Raw genomic sequence first — 19,828 nt, 5'->3', positions numbered from 1 at the left:
CAAGAATGATACTTCACCAGATAGAGAACACCAACAAAGACAAAGAAATCATTAAAAAGAACAAAATAGAAATTCTGGAGCTAAAAAAATATAAGAACTAGGGGTGGGGGTGGGTCTCAGCAAACTAAGAACGGAAGGAAACATCTTCAATCTGATGAAAGACATCCATGAAAAACTTAACATTCTGCCTAACAGTAAAATACTGAATGCCTTCCTTCTAAGATGAGCAACAAGAAATTCATGTCCATGTTCACCAATTCACTATTCAGTATTCCTGTATCAAGACCATCCTGGCCAACATGGTGAAACCCCGTCTCTACTAAAAATACAAAAAGATTAGCCAGACAGGGTTGCGTGCGCCTGTAGTCCCAGCTACTCGGGAGGCTGAGGCTGGAGAATCGTTTGAAACTGGGAGGCGGAGGTTGCAGTGAGCCGAGATCGCATCACTGCGCTCCAGCCTGGGCAACAGAGCAAGACTCTGTCTCAAAAAAAGGAAAAAAAAAAATTCCTAGCCACTCGGAAGGCTGAGGTGGGAGGATTGCTTGAGCCCAGGAGTTGGAGGCTACAATGAGCTATGATCACACTACTGCAAAGCAAGACTTTGTCCAAAAAAAAAAAACAAAAACAAAATTTAAAGGAATCAAATAGCCAAATATAAATCAAACAAAACATGTACAAATCTCTAAAGTGAAAACTTTAAAGCGCTGCTGAGAGATACAGATATACAAGTTCATAGATTAGAAGATTCGATGTAAGATTTCCATTTCTACCTCAAATTGATCTATAGATTTAATACAATCCCAACAAAAATCCCAGCAGATGGGTGGTTCATGGTTTTTTTTTTTTTTTTTTGGTCTTTTAAACCTTAAACTATAATTTGAAGCATTCTCAGATGTTTGGGGGGAAACATCCTCGTAAAATAGTTCCCTATGCTCGCCTTCTGGGGAGGCGGTGCTGAGCAGGTGAATCATAAAGCATTTACGCATATGTTATATGCTCACTGCACCCACCTCTTCCCCACAACCTTTGCCTCTTGGGTGGTTTGTGCTACTTTCCCCTTACTTTGCTACATTTCTATAGTTAAGTTGGTTTTACTTAAATGATTCATGTTTGGGGGGGAAAATAAACATCTCCCTTAAAACATGTTTCAACTCCTGCAAATAAAATAAATGAAGTGGCGAAAGAAAAGAAAAAAAAAGAGAAGAGAAGAGATCCCAGCAGAATTTTTTTTCTTTAAGTAGACTGACAAACAGATTGTTTCTGCCTCTGCTGCTGCCAGGTGCCCATGAAAAAGTGGGGGCAAAAAAAGAAAAAAAGCAGGTTCTGAAGTATACCCTTGACTGGATCTACCCCGCAGATGATGCTGCCAATTGTGAGCAGTTTCTCCAAGACAGAATTAAAGTGAATGGAAAAGCTGGGAATCTTGGTGGAGGGGTAGTAACTATTGAAAGGAGCAAGAACACAAGCACCGTAACTTCTGAGGTGCCTTTTTCCAAAGGGTATTTGAAATAGCTCATCAAAAAATATCTGAAGAATAAGCTATGTGATTGGTCGTGCGTAGCTGCTAATAGCAAAGAGAATTTCGGATTGTGTTACTTCCAAATTAACCAGGACAAAGAGAAGGAAGATGAGGATTATAACTCATTTACCTGGAATGTTTTGTATGAGTTCTTGAATAAAACTTGGGAACCAAAAAAAAGGGGGGAGACAGACATTGATAAGCTGATTATATAATTTATATGAAAATGCAAACGACATCAAATAGTCAAAACAATCTTGAAAAACAAAAACACTGAAGACTTATACTACATGATTTCAGGACTTACAATAAAGCTACAGTAATCAAGACTATGGTACTGACAAAAGGATGAACAAGTAGATCAGTGGAACAGCATGGAGACAGTGCAGAAACAGACCCATAAATACTGTCAAATGATTTCTAACAAAGGAACTAAAGCGATCAAATGAGTAAAAGACTTTTCAACTGGTGCTATTTTTCAACTAGAAATTTAAATAAAGATGAATGTTAATCCTGACCTCATACTATACACAAAAATTAATTTGAGACTGGTCACAGGCCTCAATATAAAAGCCAAAATTATAAAGCTTTCAGAAGAAAACACAGGCGAATATCTCACAACCTTGGAGCAGGCCAAGATTTCTTAGCAAAATAAAACTAATCATAGGAGAAAAAAGTGTGTATATATATTTAGACTATATAAAAATTTGAAACTTCTCATCAAAATACCAGTAAGAAAATAAACAGACAAAAAACAGAGAAAATATTTGTAATACATATATCTAACAGAGAACTTTCAACCATAATAAAGATCTACAACACAGTATCAAAAAGACCCAGTAGAAACAGATAATCAGACTTAAATAGTCACTTCATAGGTGTACAAATGGCCAATAAGCACATGAAAAGTGCCCAACATTGTTTGTTGTCAGGGAAATGTAAAATACAACCACAATAAGATATTACTACACACCAAGTATGACTAAAATGACCAAGACTTGACAACAGCAAATGGAGCAATCACGTCTCATACATTGCTAGTGGCAGCATAAAACTGTAGAACCATTCTGGAAAAGTATAAAACATACACAAACCTAGTAATTCCACTCCCAGGTAATTGTACAAGAAAAATAAAAACATATGTCCACAAAGAACCCATTACAAGAATGCCCAGCTTTATTCATAGCTGCCAAAAACTGGAAATAGCTCAGGTTTTCATCAACAGGAGAATGGATAAACAAACTGGTATTACTCAGCAATAAAAAGGAAGAAACTACTGATTACATAAAACCCTGGATGAATTCCCTAAAACCATTATGCTGGGTTAAAGAAGACAGACACAAAAGAGTACACCATGTTTGATTCCATTCACAGGAAGTTCTAGAAAAGGCAAAACTAATCTACAACAACAGGAAATCAAATAGTGGTTGCTTCAGGCAGTGGAAGGGGAGATGGCCTGGGAAGGAACATGAGAAAACTTTCTGAAGTGATGGAAGTGTTCAATAAGTGGACAGGGGTGTGACCACTGATGTACAGTTAGTCAAAACTGATGGAACTGTGAAGACCAGACCATATCTCAATTTTTTAAAAAGTAATGAACCAGAAAAAAGATTCAGTGGCCAAAGTCAGAATAAATTATAATACCACCTACAATTTAATATTTAGAGCCTTTACCATATGTTAGTGAACAAATATTCCACTGTTTGAAACTAAGTTTAAAACTTGGTAAGTTTAGAGTGATGTAAATTAAACCAAGTGGTATGCCAAGTGCCAAGTGTAATTAAATGGGTGGTATGCTATGACCACTCAATCTGGGTACATAACTCACTGAAAGTTCTGATTTGTGGCAAGAGTACAGTGACTGCTGCATTTTCTGGTCATTATCTCTTGAAACTTCATATTCAGACAGATTATTATTTATTAGAACTCTGACAAATCAGTGCGAGGAGGGAGGACAAGTTTTTAACAAAGCCATATTCAACAAGAAATCTACTGTAAAGAGAAGTCGTTTCACCTGTGAGATGGAGCCTCCCATTATAAAAGATGGTTTTTCTGAAGCCACTGTGGTTTTGGATGACGGGATGAGAGGGGGTGGTGGCCTGGTTGGTCGAGTTGTCGGAAGCCGAACGCCTTCAGGGAGATTAGTTATCACTTGATGTGGAGCAGGCTGAAGGACTTTTAAAAGGAAAGAAAAATGATTTTAAAATAGTCCATTTCCTAGTTTACAACATGTTACCTCTCTCAGTCATTCCTGAATTTTTAAATCACTAATTTAAAAATGTAAGATGAAACCAACAATGAACATTTCTATTTTAAATTTCTCATTCACGTAAGCCTGTATACATATTTGTCACAAATACTATTTGTGGGGTTGAAATATTCAACTCCCTTTCAAACCACAGCTTTCAAGCTGATGCTTATTTCAAACTTCTGCTTAGCATAGCAAACATCAGTCTTCAAAAATTTCTTCTCTCTTGCCAATCACTCTTAGGGTACTTCTTAAAAACAGCTGATAACACTACTTCAGAGAATGCGCAGACATGACTGACAACCAGTTATACATCCTTTTTGCATCTTGCATATTGAGAAACATTTACTGATTCTGGCTCTCACAGAACACTTGAATTTTGGGGATGGGGAGATCTCAAGACTTTTACAAATTCATGTACTCTTCTTAAAGGAAGAGCCAGTCAATGTCACAGTATAAATGTGTGAACACAAATTTCCCAGTGGCCCAGTGAACTCAACTAAATACAACTGATGATGGAACGCAGAGAAACAAAGTCATTCTGAAACAGCAAGGACACGTCCTGGAAGAGCAGTTCATTCACGAGATTAAACCACCCACGTGGAACATCTGTGGGTGGATGGCCAGCAGCCACTGCACAGAGGAGTGATATTTACCTGGCGGGACACTATAGCGGGCTGCACTCATATCAGGCTGTGGAGCGGCTTTACTGACTTCTCTTGGAGAAAGCCTACACGGTGAGGCTGACCTTGCTGCAGTATTGTGCATCTGTGCTTCCTGTTCTAGAGCACGTTTGACCTCAGCATAAGGCATATAGGCGACTGATTTTCCTATGAAAGTTAAAGTTATCAAAATAAGGGAAGAACCCCAAATTAAAATAGTAAGTGTGAAAGGACTAAGCCCACACCATCCAGGGGCCAATCCGACTATAAACTAACATTAAAGTCTAAAACTCCTGGGGGCAAAATTCACCCACAGAGAAGTTAAGAAATCCTGTAAATCTAAATCTCCTGTGTATCCTCAAAAATTCATTTACGAGTTTTCCCTTTAAAGGAACAAGAACTTCTCTTTCCTCTTAAGGAGAATCAAGTGTTTTCACATGCAATAAAATCACAACAGGCAAACATCAGATTATCAAGCAATTCTGTTAATTCAAATCTGGCCTGACTGGAGGTTATTAGCTTTGCGAGGATTTCACAAGTCTTATAATTAGCCTGTTGAAGCTCACTCCTTGCTAATATTCACAGAAATATATTTAATTAAGAAATGGAAGAAGCCTTTCAAAAGATGCAGATCAAACTAATTCAAAAATCCTACATAAGCTTATAAAAACCATGAATATAACTACAATAATACTAATGAAAATTACTTATCATGTAAGTTATCTCCACATAAAGCATAAAGAAACTTTAAATATTTTAAAGGGCACGCCAGAAATGCAGTCATATTTAAGACTTTAAAATATATAGTTTCTTTTTAAAATGAAACATCTGTAATTTTTGAAAATCAAAAAAGCACAAAGTAAAACTCATTTGTAACCCTGACCACTTAGATTTGTAGCATTTTAATGTCTGTCAGAATAAATTCCCACTCATTTTATTTATTATTTTCATTACCTAGTTGTATCCATTTATCTTTCCAAGTAAATCTAAATTTAAAATCATTGAGTACTTCCTCTCAAAACAAAGAATAACTGGAATTTTCATTAGACTTGTATTAAATTTATGAATAAACACAGGTGACGACATTTTATAATAATGAGTTTTCTAGTTGAGAAATCTTGTTTTTGTCAGATAGTTCCATCCATTGCTTGTTAAAAATTATTCCTAGATATGTCATATTGGTAAGAAAACCATCTCTTTTATATATATGAGTTTATATAAATAAACCTGATTACTGCAGACATACAGGAAAGATGCGGATTTCTGTGTAATAATTTTTTCTGAAAAACCTAATGAACTTTCCTTTTAGCTCTAATAACTTTTCAGTTGATTCTTTTAGGCTTTCTAGGTGAATAATCTTATCCTGTAAATAATTTGTCTTTTCCCTTCAAATACCTAAACCTCTTATTTCCTTACTACACTATCTTTTGTAAGGTGCTTTTAAAAATCAGAAACAATTACAAAAATATCAACTGATATTCAAGTGCTAGGCAGTGTGCATTACATACAATATCTATTTAGCCCTCAAGACCAATGTGATTATTAATACCATTTTACAGATGAGGAAACTGAGGCTCAGAAAAATCACATCTAATTGCCCAATCAAGGTCTACCAGCGATTTTTTTAAAAGCAGTATAATTCCGGACCATTAGCTCTAAACCACAGTGCAATAGTGTCTCACTAAAGGACTGGGTGTGGAATTTCAGATGTCTCTGGTGTATCCATCAAGACGATGGTACTTTTTCCTTCTTTGGCATATTAATATAATGAATTAGAGTAAGTGTCCTAATACTGAGAAAACAGATTTATGAAATAACCAACTCCAAAATAAAATCACCACTTCTTTCCTAGATAATTTAATATGATAATGTATTAAAAATCCAATGTCTGATTATTTTACCATTTCCAGTAAGTTTATAACTATGTTTAAAAAAAAAATCCACTGGTCATAGTAGTGTTTTTTTTTTTTTTAATTATGGAAATTGGATGGTTCTAAACACAGCTATTTAAATCACCATGTACCCACAGCAGGAAAAGAAAAACAGCAACAGCAACAAAATAAACATGCAACAAACTAGGGTCAGTTACATAGAAGCATTAACTCTTATTTTAATTGGATAATTTTGTTAAATTTGCATTAGAAGTTCAATTCTAACTCTACCTCCATATGCTTAAGTTTGAGTTCCTTCACTGTAGAAAAGAGGCTTAAAAGTTATCATTAAAGCAGAGGTCAACTCGTATAAATGTTACTGGTAAGTGAAAACAATTCTCTAAGGTTTTTTTTCAACCTTTTCTACAGATGGGAAAAGCTTTAAGCAACTTAAAACAGGCATACCTACAGTAATTATTTATACCATTCACATTAAGAGAAATAAATACAACCAAATAGTTGGACAACAAGTGCTGCCTGTTACTTGCTAAAAGAGACCATGAAGGGAAAAGTAAAAACCATGGCCCTAATTCAGGTGGACTGTACCAATATTTGGTGATACTTTATACATAAATCCATACTATCACTATTCTTCACATTCTATAAACTGTTCTATGAGGTTAAATTTAAACCATTTTTGTCAAACATTCTAGACACAAGCATCTTAACTGCAAACATTTAAATGTTATTTGAAAGGTTATCCTATACACTGAACTACAGGATAGACTCAAGGAAAAACTTCTGGTACTTGTTAAACAAATTACAGGATGAATACATTAGGGAGATTAGCTAAAACAAAACAACCTTTGGATAAACTTTCCCTACTTTGTAGAGCATCACCTTCGACCAAACTGTAAAATTCTTAATGTCATACTAATCAAAAGTATAATTACAATCTGATTTTAAGATGACTGAATTACGATTAAAAATTAGGATACCACTGAGATCTAAACCACGTGTATTAATGTGACTAACACAGAGAAATACAATTCACAGTTTGGAGTCTCAGAATTTGGGGCTCCAGCCTGGTTCAGTTTCTTCAGTTCCCAAATACAACTCATTTTATAAAGCAGACCAATAAAAGATATTGAGGCTTTAAAATTATGATATCCATATTTAAATGACCCAGATATTACTAACAATGATGTTATGCCTTGTCATAAGTTCAACAAATGATACCATCTGAATGTCATTTTTCTAACTTTTACTACTTCTTCACAAAATCTATCCTAAATAATTAATGTAAGGAATACATCCAGAGACTTTTATTCTCTAAAGTATCATTTTCCACTGACGGATTTCCTCATAATTCGAATGTTCAAAAGACAAACACCTGCGATAAGTCCATTAATACCCTGTAGTGAAACATGATAAGGATATCTCCATTATGTCATTCATTTATAATTCATTCCTTTAAGGTGTAATTACTGAGTACATGTTGTGTCAATTACAGAACTAGTGATTAAGAATTCCCTAGACCCAACAGAGTAAAAGCCTAAAAGTTATCAATATTTCTACCTTCATTCAAGGAAATATTCATTTAGCGCCTTTTATATTCCTTGGTGGATATTATCATTCTGGTTCACATTTTTCCTAGCACAAGATTTATGTTTAAAAGATTAACAAGTTTAAATTTAAAACTCTAACATAAGAGGTTCAGTGTATTAGGCAACTAATAACTCAATATTGGTGTGATCTGGGCAGAGTCAGCAGGATCAGTTAAGTACCACAGTTCCTATTTTATATTAAATAACCCTTGGAATGCATGGCATTGTAAAGCTAATAGCTCTTATTTAGCTAAATAAAGTACTGTAAAGAATCTTCTGAATCATTCAGACTATTTCAGTATTCTGATATTCTAAGCATATCGTAGCATATAAGTAGACTATAAACTCATTCTTAACCAGAAACATGTGCCAATTCTTCTAACCATGTCAGAAGAATGTATTAAAACATAAAAACCACCCCTTTCTTCTTTTTTTAAAGAAAGTAAAAGTGTATCACACACCAACTAAAACAGCAACGGACCAACTCAAATCCATCACTTGAAATAAAAACAGTGATGTAACAATGAAAACAGGTACCTCCATAGTATCTACTGTGTATATACAGTACTAATACACTAATTAATATGTAATAACATGCTACATTATACATAAAATAATGCAGAGCCACCTGTTATATAACAATACCGAATGCTCCTTCCTTAACTTTACAACCACAGCAAGGTAGACGTGTACTATTATTTTCATTTTACAGATGAGAAAACTAAAGCTATGAAAGGTTAAGTGACTTGCGTGTGGCCACACAGCTGGCAAATGCCAAGGTGAAGGCTTAGCCAGCGTCTGATTGGAAATATCCACTACACAAAGTTGTGTCTCTCATCTACCAGAGAATGTGAATATTACACTGTAATACTTGAAGGTGATTTGCTTCAAGGACAGGACAACAATTGTCACTTACTCTGAAAATTCAGATCAATGGAACATAAAGCATAACTTTATTTATAATGTCTTCCAGCATAAAGATGAATATCAGAAAATTCACATTAACTAGAATGCTATTAAAAATGTTAGTGGCATCCTTTAGTAGTTAATAATACTAACATTTCTTCATAGTTTAAGGTCAATTTAAGGAACTGTGTCTGTTAGGACAAATATAATAATTGGGAGGCTGACAACTTACAAAGCACAATGGACACTGCTTTTGGGTTTAGCTTTATTTCCCTTCATAAAAGTTCTCTTGGTGATAGCTCTATCTACCTACCTTCCCACTCTCTGTTTGGACTCTTGGATGTGCCACATGGACTTGTAGAACTTCTACATTCCAAATCTATCTGTTCTTGTCTCTGCCGCTGCTCCTCCAGGAGTGCTGACTCATGCATTGCTTTAATGTGTCGCTGGTAGAGAGCATAGCCGCTCACTGGGGTTCCAATTGGTATGTTACATGGGGTGCAGGATACCTATAGGAAGAAAATAAATCGAAATATGCAAACAACCAATGTAATAATTGCCATCTCTTACAAGTAATGTAATGCTTATTTCTGTCATGTTATTGGTTGAATTGATTTTATCATTTTTTAATCAAAGTTATCTTCAAGAATAATGCTTAAGGCATTGCAGTGGCTCACGCCTGTAATCCCATCACTTTGGGAGGCCAAGGCAGGCAGATCACCTGAGGTCGGGAGTTCAAGACCAGCCTGGCTGGTATTTTGTATCTTTGTACCAAAAATACAAAAATTTAGCTGGGTGCGGTGAGGCATGCCTGTAGTCCCAGCTACTCGGGAGGCTGACACATGAGAATCACTTGAGCCTGGGAGGCAGAGGTTGCAGTGGGCTGAGATTGCACCATTGCACTCCAGCCTGGGCAACACAGCAAGACCTAGTTTTCTTTCAGAACTGATCACAATATAAATCACACAAGCTGTAATAACAGAAATCAAAAATCAGAAATTACAACACATCTGTCTGATTCTAATTTATGGCAGCCAAGTCCCTTGTGGCCCTAGGTCCCATCCCTCATCTCTCTTTCACCAGGGATCAGATCCATTTTTATATATATATATATATATATATATATATATATATATATATATATATATATATTTTTTTTTTTTTTTTTTTTTTTGAGACATAGTCTCACTCTGTTGCCCAGGCTGCAGTGCAATGGTGCAATCTTGGCTCGCTGCAACGTCCACCTCCCGGGTTCAAGCAACTCTCCTGCCTCAGCCTCCCAAGTAGCTGGGATTACAGGTGTGCACCACCACACCTGACTAATTTTTCTATTTTTTTTTTAGTAGCAAAGGGGTTTCGCCATGTTGGCCAGGCTGGTCTCGAACTCCTGGCCTCAAGTGATCCACTCGCCTCAGCCTCCCAAAATGCTGGAATTACAGGTATGAGCCACCGTGCCTGGCGGATCACATCCATTTATGTTAATTTAAATGTCATCCATTTGTTAATGATTCACAAATTTTCTACTTCCTCAAGACACTTTCTCCAAGTTCCACTTACATAAAATGGCCTACCTAACAACTCCACTTGGGATATCTCAAGGAAGCTCAGAACTTATGTTAAAGGGAACTTCCCATTTTTGAAACTCCATTCTTCTTCAGTTGCTCTCCATTTTAGACATGGAACCCCAGGTGCTTCAGCCAGAAACCTGGCAGCCATCCTTGACTAATCAATCTCCTCCTCTCCCACAACCAACTCATTCACATAGCCATTCCCTTAGGATAGAAATGGACTGTTCCTTAAGATAGGCCATCCATAACCATCCAATAAAACATGGTGATACCCTCCCTGTTTTCCTTCTCATTGAGGCCTGTTCACTGCTTTCACAGTACACAGTATTTGCCAGTTTGAAACTGTTTTATTTTTCTGTCTCTCCGACTTTATGAAGAAAACAACCCAAGCTGTTTTGTCCAATACTTAAAAAAATAGCCCAGAACACAGTCCAGGATTAAATACCTCATGAATAACAAATATCCCTAGAAAGCCCTAGAGGTCTGACTTTTTTTTAGAATCTGGTAACTTAAGACTTCCATAGTTTTTCCCCTAGCGTAAGTAGTATTATTCACTGATCCTAAAACCCATAACTTTCTTGCCTTTGTGCTTTGTCTTCCATATAAACATAGCTTTTCCTCCTTTTGCTATAACGCCAAATGAGCTGTTTTGATCCAATGAAAATATTATTTCTTATGCAGTCTTCTGTAAGTTTCTAATTAAGAAGACACTCCCTCTTCTCCAAAACATCCATAGTATTTTTTAACCTAATAGAGCATCGCATTTTAATTCATTTTAACCTTTACAATAATTTTTTTTAATGCCTTTTTTTTGAGACAGTGTCTCGCTTTTTCACCCAGGCTAGAGTGCAGTGGTGCCATCTCACCTCACCACAACCTCAAACTCTCGAGCTCAAGGAATCCTTCCACCTCAGCCTCCCAACCACAGGCGCATGGCACCATGCGGAGCTAATTTTTTTTTTGTTTTTTTTTGGAGAGACAGGGTTTCACCATGTTGCCCAAGCTGGTCTTGGAACTCCTGCGGTCAAGTGATCCACCCACCTCGGCCTCCCAAAAGTGTTGGGATTACAGGCGTGAGCCACCACGCCCAGCCTCTTTGCCTTATTATGCAGACCAGTCCATACGTTTTTTGAAATCAGAGGCTATAATATATAAATACTCTCCACAATATTAAGAACATTGTCTTAAACTAATCACTCAATAAATGTCCATTTGAATGAGTCAGTGAATGAACAAATGTTTAATGATCTTTTTGTGGTAAGTACACAATTAAAAACTTTTACCACTTATTATTTGAGATAGAAAACACATTTTTGAATAAAGCAAGAGCTTTAAATATTTGAATAAATAGAAAATAACTAAAGAAAAGAACAATACCCAAGATTGGAATTCAGTATCAAAAATGAGTCAAATTTTACAGATTATTAAGGTAAAATATAAATAAAATATACTTGAAATCTGTAGATTATTAAGGTAAAATATAAAAATAAACTAGACTTGAAATTGTATACTGGAGTTAGCCATAATCTCTACAATTTATTCTAACTATTCAAAACCTAATTACATGCTTAATGCTACTACTGTTTTATGGCTCCTTATTGCTGTGGTTACAAACAAAAACAGGACTTACTAATATTTATGGCTAGAGCATTATATTTCTTTTTTTTTCTTAACTGGAAATGACCGTTTCAATCAATCATCACAAGTCATTTGAAAAAGCAATGTACTAAGGATATAACCTTTGGTTATCTCAAAGAGTTTACTCAAAGTTAGACTCAGCATCTTCCTACCCTTCTCTCCCATATGTCTTAGCACTCCCTAACCCAAGCCCAGCACAAGAGGATGTAAGAAAAACCAAGGTACTAAAATCAAGGACTGACCATACAGGTACTAGTCACAATAGTCCAGAGGCGGAAGCAATCCAAATGTCTATGAATGGATGAATGAATAAAATGTGGTATACAGATACAATGGAGTATTATTCAGCCTTTAAAAATAAAGAAATTCTGGCACCTGCTAAGTATACCTGGAGGACATTATGCTGAGTGAAATAAGCCTATCACAAAATGACAAATACTGTATGATTTCATTTATATGACATAATGTGGCACAATAAAAATTAAATATTTGGTCCTTCTCCCAAAGACTTTTTTTGTTCCAAATCCTTAGAATTTCCAGAGCAGTAAGAGTGTCTTTTGTATGCTAACAAGATGACTCCTGGCTGGGGCCTCTAGATTGCCTCAGGATAAGGGCTGACAGCCCAAAAAACCACAAGGCAGGAGGCTAGAACTTCTTTGGGGACTGGGGTAGGATGTCTCTTAATATTTTGCCCAGACTGGGTTTGAACTTGCAATCCTCTTGCCTCAGCCTCCCAAATAGCTGGGAATACAGGGCTGGGACTACTGTTGGGCACCACCATGCCCAGCAAGGGCTGGAACTTTCAGCTCCATCCAGCTCACCCCACCCCCAACCCTCCAGGGAGAGGAGAGGGGCTAAAGGTTCATGCACCCATCACCAATGGCCAATGATTTAATCATTCATACCTATGTGATGAGGCCTTCATAAAAACCCCAAATGATGGGGTTTTAAGAGTTTCCAGGCTGGTGAACACGTGGAGTTGCTGGGAGGGAGGCAGACCTAGAGAGGAGACAGAAGCTCCACACCCCTTCTGCACACCTTGCCCGATCCATCTCTTCCATTTGGCTGTTTCTGAGTTATATCCCTTATAATGAACTAGTAATTATAAGTAAAGCATTTTCCTAAGTTCTCTGAGGCATTTTAGCAAATTATGGAACCTGACGAGGAGAGTCGGAGGAATCCCCAGTCTGCAGCCTAGTCAGAAGTGTGAGTAACCTGGGGACCCAATACCTATAGAACTGGCATCAGAAATGGGGGTAGCCTTGTGGTACTGAGCCCTTACACTTGTGGTATTAGATGATTATGCCAGGTAGTTGGTGTCCGAATTGAACTGAACTGTAGGAACCTAGTTGGTGACCAAAGAGGTGGAGAATTCGTTGGTGTGAGGAAAAAGCCCATACATTTGGTATAGTAAGTATTGTGGGAAAGAACAGTTCATTGGTATCTAAACTGTGTGTTAAATTCATAGAACCAGAAAGCAGAACAGTGGTTACCAGTGGCAAGCAGCAGGAGGAAGAGAGGAGTTGTTTAATTAATTTCGCATTCGAAAGATGAAAAGGTCCTGGGGATCATTTTCTAAACAATGTCAATATACTTAACACACTTAACACGAGTGAACTGTATACCTAGAATTGGTTACGATTATTAATTTCATGTTATGTTTTGTACCACTATTTTTTTAATCAAGAACCAATTAAAGAACAGAAGAAATATGTCTATAAAGGTCTCAGTTTTTCATCTTTAGTTTTCTTCCTCACAATAAAAACTTACCATTGGTGGGATAACAGCAGCTCGATGCTGAAGCTGTGGCAGATCCAGTGGATTTGGTTTTAATGGAGATGAGACAAGTATAGATCCAGTGGGGTTTAACAGTGAAGGCTTTGAGTCCATAGGAAACATTCTGCAATTGCAATTTAAAAAAAAGATAAATGAATACATTTTTAAGACTCAAACATATAATCACTATAAGTTCTTATAAGTTAGTATGTACATACACATGCACACATGGACACATGGACACACATATATTAACCCATATAAAATATTTGGACAGTTAAGGAAAAAGGAACCTACAAAGCTGATTTTCCAGATAAAGAAACTGAATATCGTACTCACTTCAGCAGCGCACATACTAAAATTGAAATGATACAAAGATTACCATGGCCCCTGTGCAAGAAAAACATGCAAATTTGCAAAGCATTTTATATTAGAAAGAAAAGAAAAAAGAAACCTAATACTGACTTACAGGTTGAAATTTATCTGTATTGTCTATATCTAACCAACAAAACAATCTAAACAAAGTCCATTTAAAACTGTTCAGTCCTAATTTACCACAAATATCCTAACATGGGTTAAAAACTAGTTACCTGTTAGAGGATGTTTTATTGGGATCACAGAGTATTTTTTTAAATATTTGAATAAGCTGCTGTGATTTTTAAACTGAAAATTTCATCCAAAATTCCAGACCTCTGGCTTCTCATGAAAAATGGAAAGAACCAACAACATGAAATCAGCACTCCCCAACAGCAGCGACCTGCCATGCATCCAGCAGCCGCCATCCCGCTCACATGAGCACACACTCCTCTGCTCACCATAGTCCCTGCCATCTCACACTCCACCGGCTGATGTTGCCCATACCTACACTCAAGTTTAGGATGCCCAATATATAAACTTGAGGAAATTTTGTGCCAGTGTCATGCTTTATGGACCTGGTCATATTCCCCAGTGTTGTCATGGTCACTGGGGGAAGGTGAACATTTAAAAATGTATAAATTGGTAAGAAAATCAGAATGTATTTAAAAAAACAATTCACATACTATATAAAGAAAGATTATGTTAAAGCTATAGAAAATTGAAAGTGTTATTTCGGTCATTTGGGAGCAGTGTAGACTTTAGGGTGTCATTAAGAAACCATCATATTTTTCCAAGGAATTTCTGAATTTCAAAACTACTATCATGTTCATCTCTTAGGATGTTTACCATTTAAAATTACTGCCATCCTACCTAATTTTTCCTTCACGTATAGTTACCAAAACCAACAGTGCAAAACACAGATAATCCTTATTTAGATGAGATGTTTCAATAAGGAATGCTTAAAAAGGGACTACACAGCTTGAATCCATTTATGTTTACTGCAGTTAAAGACTGACACCATTAAAATAAAATCTAGATTACTCTGAGGTGAAAGAAAAAGAGTGATAGTCAAATTTTCTGGTAAACCAACAGTTAAGCAGAACACCTATTTTATTTCAATTCATGCTGATGAAAATTCTAGCATCTACTATATAAAACACTCTGAGGAATCAGCACTATAATGCTCCATATTATTATTCTAGTATCAAACCTCATTATGGAGTACATAGATATAAAATATATTGGATATGAACTGAAAATACAGTGACACCAAGACACACTCTGAAAGCTAAACTTTGAAGAGAATTTAGCTATCTGTTGAGTAGCTTGTCTCTTTATTCTTATTAAAAAGAAAAAAAGGAGTGGGGTTTAATTGGGTTCGGATTAAGTGATGTTTCAGTCTAATTCACTTCTAGAATTTGCACCAATTTACCATTCTACTAAAATTATAAGTGATTCAATGTCTTTTAAGGAAAAGGAAACACCAGGAAATAAAATATATTAAATAAAGTAATAACTATACCTGTAAAATATATATCTTTTACTGTAATTTTTACAAAAACCATAAAGATATGATACATTTTTTGTATAATTAATTAACCTTTAATGACTAAAACTACTTGTAAACTGCAGGGAGCGGTGGCTCATGCCTGTAATTCCAGCACTTTGGGATGCTGAGATGGGTGGATCAACTGAGGTCAGGAGTTTGAGACCAGCCTGGCCAACACGGCAAAACCCCATCTCTACTAAAAATACAAAAATTAGCCAAGCATGGTGGCGTGTGCCTGTAGTCCCAGCTACTCAGAAGGCTGAGGCAGGAGAATCACGTGAACTCAAGAGATGGAGGATGCAGTGACCCGAGATCGTGTCATTGCACTCCAGCCTGGGGAAGAACGAGACTCCGTCTCAAAAAAAGAAAAAAAACTTGTAAATTAATCTGCATTATACCTGATATTTTAAATTACAAATATGAACAATCTAAAATGTTAACTGATACAAAAAAGTGGTCATAATTATCATTACTTTGCATTTAAATTATGCTTTCTAAAAATTTTCAGAACACTGAACATGTCTCTCTTTTCAGCATTTTCTTCTACCTAATAAGTAGGGGCTGGTAGGCCTTGTTTTGAGGTTGCACTGCCTTAGAGAAGCGGGAGCTCCTCAATGCCTCTAGCCTCCACCTTCTTCTACCACATCCCACTGCTGCCCTCCTCGGGCACAACAGTTATCTGTGGTTTATTCACAACTTTATTAGTTGAAATTCCCTGTTATGCTATCATACAGAATACACGTAACAAGACAGATGTAGGAGAAATGTATAATCTGTTTCATTAAAATGATCATACAATAGTTTGTGGTTAAACAGAACAGTATCAGCCCAATATTAAAATCGTACAGACTACCTATAACGTGCCAATATTTACATAGCAGCCATGTCTGCAGCCAGCACCACCCTGTGATTCAGTCACCAACCAGCAGAGTAAGCACGGGGAGGACTTATGGAACGAGCCTCACCTCTGCCTCTCTGGCTCTCCATCCACATCCTCATCAGCGCTGCACGTGGCACTGGAATCATTGTCTGACTGGGGCTCGGGCCTTTGGGCATTTATTTGCTGAGCTACCACCAAATCTTCATCTCTAGGTTCCACCTTCTCACTGGCTCTATCCAAGTCTCTTTCTTTGGTATTATCACCTTCAACTTTAGATGCATGGTTTTCTGGCACCCTCACTTCAACGTCCACAGAGTCAGCTTTGGTAGCAGGTGGGGGATCACAAACAGAACCCTCTTCAGCACTGTGCTCCTGCTGATCTACGTCCATCTGCTCTGCTGTCTCAGCACTGATGCTGTCATTCACCTGGGTCTCCACACTTTCATCTTCAGCTGGTTTTGTACTTGGAACTGCTAAGGAGGGAGATGTACTGGGTGCAGTTTCCGTGGTGGGCTCAAGCTCAACCGCAGGTTCTGTGTTTCCTCGAGAAGTAGCATTTTCAGGACTGTCCTCGCTGGGCTTGACAGCTTCAACTGGTGAAGGAGAAGGAGCACTTTCTGTATCAGAACTATTTTCTGCACCTTAAAGATAATGATACAGCATAAAAATCTGATAATGAACATGTTTCAGGTGGTGATAGAAACCATGCTTCAAAGTAGTTGTTTAGGATGAATTCTACTCCTTTGATGACCTCATTGAAGTATTTACAGCCATTGAGAAGGCTAAAGTTTCCTACAGAGTATAAAAGTGAAAGATCAAATTATCTTGACCTTCTGAAACTAAAAGCATAAAGGATTTTAATGTCTGAAAATAATTTATATGAAATTGAAAAAGAACGAACAATAAAACTAAACAAAAAACAGTCCTATAAATGATGACATTCTGGTGTATTTCTAGAAGCCTCTTCCTGTGAATTTCCTTTTACCCAGCTGAACTGACACTCTAGAACGGCTCCATCCAATAGACATATAATGTAATCACATCTGTAATTTTAATTTTTCTGATGGTCACATTAAAAAAGTAAGAAGAAATGGGTCAAATAATTTAAACTTTTTTTAAATTTTTTAATTTTTTGGAGATGGGGTTTTGCTCTTGTTACCCAGGCTGGAGTGCAATGGTGCGATCTCGGCTCACTGCAACCTCTGCCTCCTGGGTTCAAGCGATTCTCCTGCCTCAGCCTCCCAAGTAGCTGGATTTACAGGTGTGTGCCACCATGCCTAGCTAATTTTGTAGAATTTATTTAATTAACCCAGTATATGTGAAATACCATTTTAACATGTGATCAATAGCAAAAAATCATAAGATTATTTTTCCTTTTTTTGGTACTAAATCTTCAAAATCTGGTGTGTATTTTACATTTTCTGCATATCTAATTTTTTTTTTTTTGGAGGCAGAGTCTCGCTCTGTCACCCAGGCTGGACTGCAGTGGTGCTTTCTGGGCTCACTGCAGCCTCCGCCTCCCAGGTTCCAGCGATTCTTGTGCCTCAGCCTCCTGAGTAGCTGGGATTATAGGTGCCTGGCACCATGCCCGGCTAATTTTTGTATTTTTAGTAGAGATGGGGTTTCACCATGTTGCCCAGGCTGGTCTTGAACTCCTGACGTCAGGTGATCCGCCTGCCTCGGCCTCCCAAAGTGCTGGGATTACAGACATAGGCCACCGCACCCAGCCTGCATATCTAAATTTAAACTAGCCAAATTTCAAGTGCTCAATAGCCACAAGTGTCTAGCGGCTACCACACTGGACAGAAGGCTCTAGAATACTATTTCACAGATTTTTAATTTAATGTTGTAACACAGATCTTTCCCCATATCGTTTATATTGTTCTATAAATAGACTTTCAGTGCTTTTTGACATCTTTACCTAGATATATCAAAGGCAGCACAAATTCACTATGTCCTGTACTAGAGTTGTAATAACCACTCGCAAATCAGATTCTTTTCTAGGGTTTACTATCCAATTAAACAAAACAGAGACCAAGAAGTCATCTTTTAAACCCTCTTCTCATTTACCCCATATCCAGCCTTGACAAGGCTCACTGATTTTCTCTCTAAAAATTTCTCTTGAATCTATCCAATCCTGTTCAACTTCACAGCTAGCACTCTAGTCCAAAACCAACTCTCTTCACTCCACTTCAGACCATTCTTTACAACAAAGATAGAGTTGTCTTTTTAAAAGCCAGATTTTACCACAATAACTCACTCTCTCACTCTCATAACTTTTCAGTGGACCCCCATTACTATTAGGATAAAGTTCCAAAATTGCTGGTATGGTCTGCAAGGCCTTGCCCAGTGGGCCCCCTCCAGCCTCTCCAGCTTGCACACAGCTCTCTGAATTCAAGTCACACTGGCCTTTACTTAGTTTGTTCAATGCCTCATGCATCTTCTACCACAGAGACTTTCTACATGCCATTCACCTTTACTGAAAGGCTCTTTCACCTACTTTTCCTTTGGTGATCAACTCAAACATCACATGCTTAAAAAGCCTTCTATGGGCTGGGCGCACTGGCTCACGCCTGTAATCCCAGCACTTTGGGAGGCCAAGGTGGATGGATCACCTGAGGTGAGGAGTTTGAGACCACCCTGACCGACATAGTGAAACCCCGTCTCTACTAAAAATACAAAATTAGCCACATGTGGCATGCCTGTGCTCCCAGCTACTTGGGAGGCTGAAGTAGGAGAATCGCTTGAATCCGGGAAGTGGAGGTTGCAGCGAGCCGAGATCATGCCAGCCTGGGCAACAAGAGTGAAACTCTGTCCCCCCACCCCGCAAAAAAAGCCTTCCATGGTTTCCTTAACAAAGTTATATTTTGCTAATATAGTTCTGATACCACATGTACTAGTTACAGTTACAATCTTACATTTATTTACTAGAATGATTTCTGGCTATTTCTTCCACTAGGCTATAAACTCCATGAAGACAGAGATCATATATTTTGATTATCACTTAAGTACTAGCCTGGTACACAGTAGACTCAAATACTGGCTGGATTATAAAGTACATGAATGGTTGTGAAAACCTAAGTAACCGTCTGGGAAAAAAAATATTTTTTAATTGTATATAATAGACAGCAATATAAAAAAAACTTCTACAAATTCATCCTTTCAAATATGATGAAGTGTCAACTATGTATGTGCAGGGAGCTGTCTAAGGTACCACGGACACAGCAATTTAAGAAAACCTAAGCAG

General features: G+C 37.3%; 1 protein-coding gene and 1 non-coding gene across 24 annotated transcripts in view; one reads left to right on the top strand and one right to left on the bottom strand.

Annotated features, from left to right (window-relative positions):
* NCOR1 (nuclear receptor corepressor 1) overlaps positions 1–19,828 on the bottom strand; it is a 187,594-nt gene that overhangs the window by 52,682 nt on the left and 115,084 nt on the right. For 12 of the 23 annotated variants that reach the window (XM_055101243.1, XM_055101244.1, XM_055101239.2 and 9 more), the window contains 5 exons: positions 16,667–17,222; positions 13,790–13,919; positions 9,127–9,322; positions 4,424–4,597; positions 3,534–3,694 (listed from right to left, as the gene is read on the bottom strand). In XM_055101243.1, coding sequence (XP_054957218.1) covers positions 3,534–3,694; positions 4,424–4,597; positions 9,127–9,322; positions 13,790–13,919; positions 16,667–17,222 — 1,217 coding nt within the window. The remainder of the gene's footprint in view (positions 1–3,533; positions 3,695–4,423; positions 4,598–9,126; positions 9,323–13,789; positions 13,920–16,666; positions 17,223–19,828) is intronic. The other 11 variants (XM_034943267.3, XM_055101247.2, XM_055101246.2 and 8 more) reach the window with 3 other exon arrangements.
* Positions 14,127–14,230, top strand: LOC112438825 (U6 spliceosomal RNA). Its single transcript, XR_003027148.1, has one exon. It is a non-coding gene; the product is annotated as a U6 spliceosomal RNA (small nuclear RNA).

Source organism: Pan paniscus, chromosome 19 (assembly GCF_029289425.2).
Source record: "Pan paniscus chromosome 19, NHGRI_mPanPan1-v2.0_pri, whole genome shotgun sequence".
Taxonomy (NCBI): Eukaryota; Metazoa; Chordata; class Mammalia; order Primates; family Hominidae; genus Pan; species Pan paniscus.
This window is presented reverse-complemented; position numbering and strand designations above follow the sequence as displayed.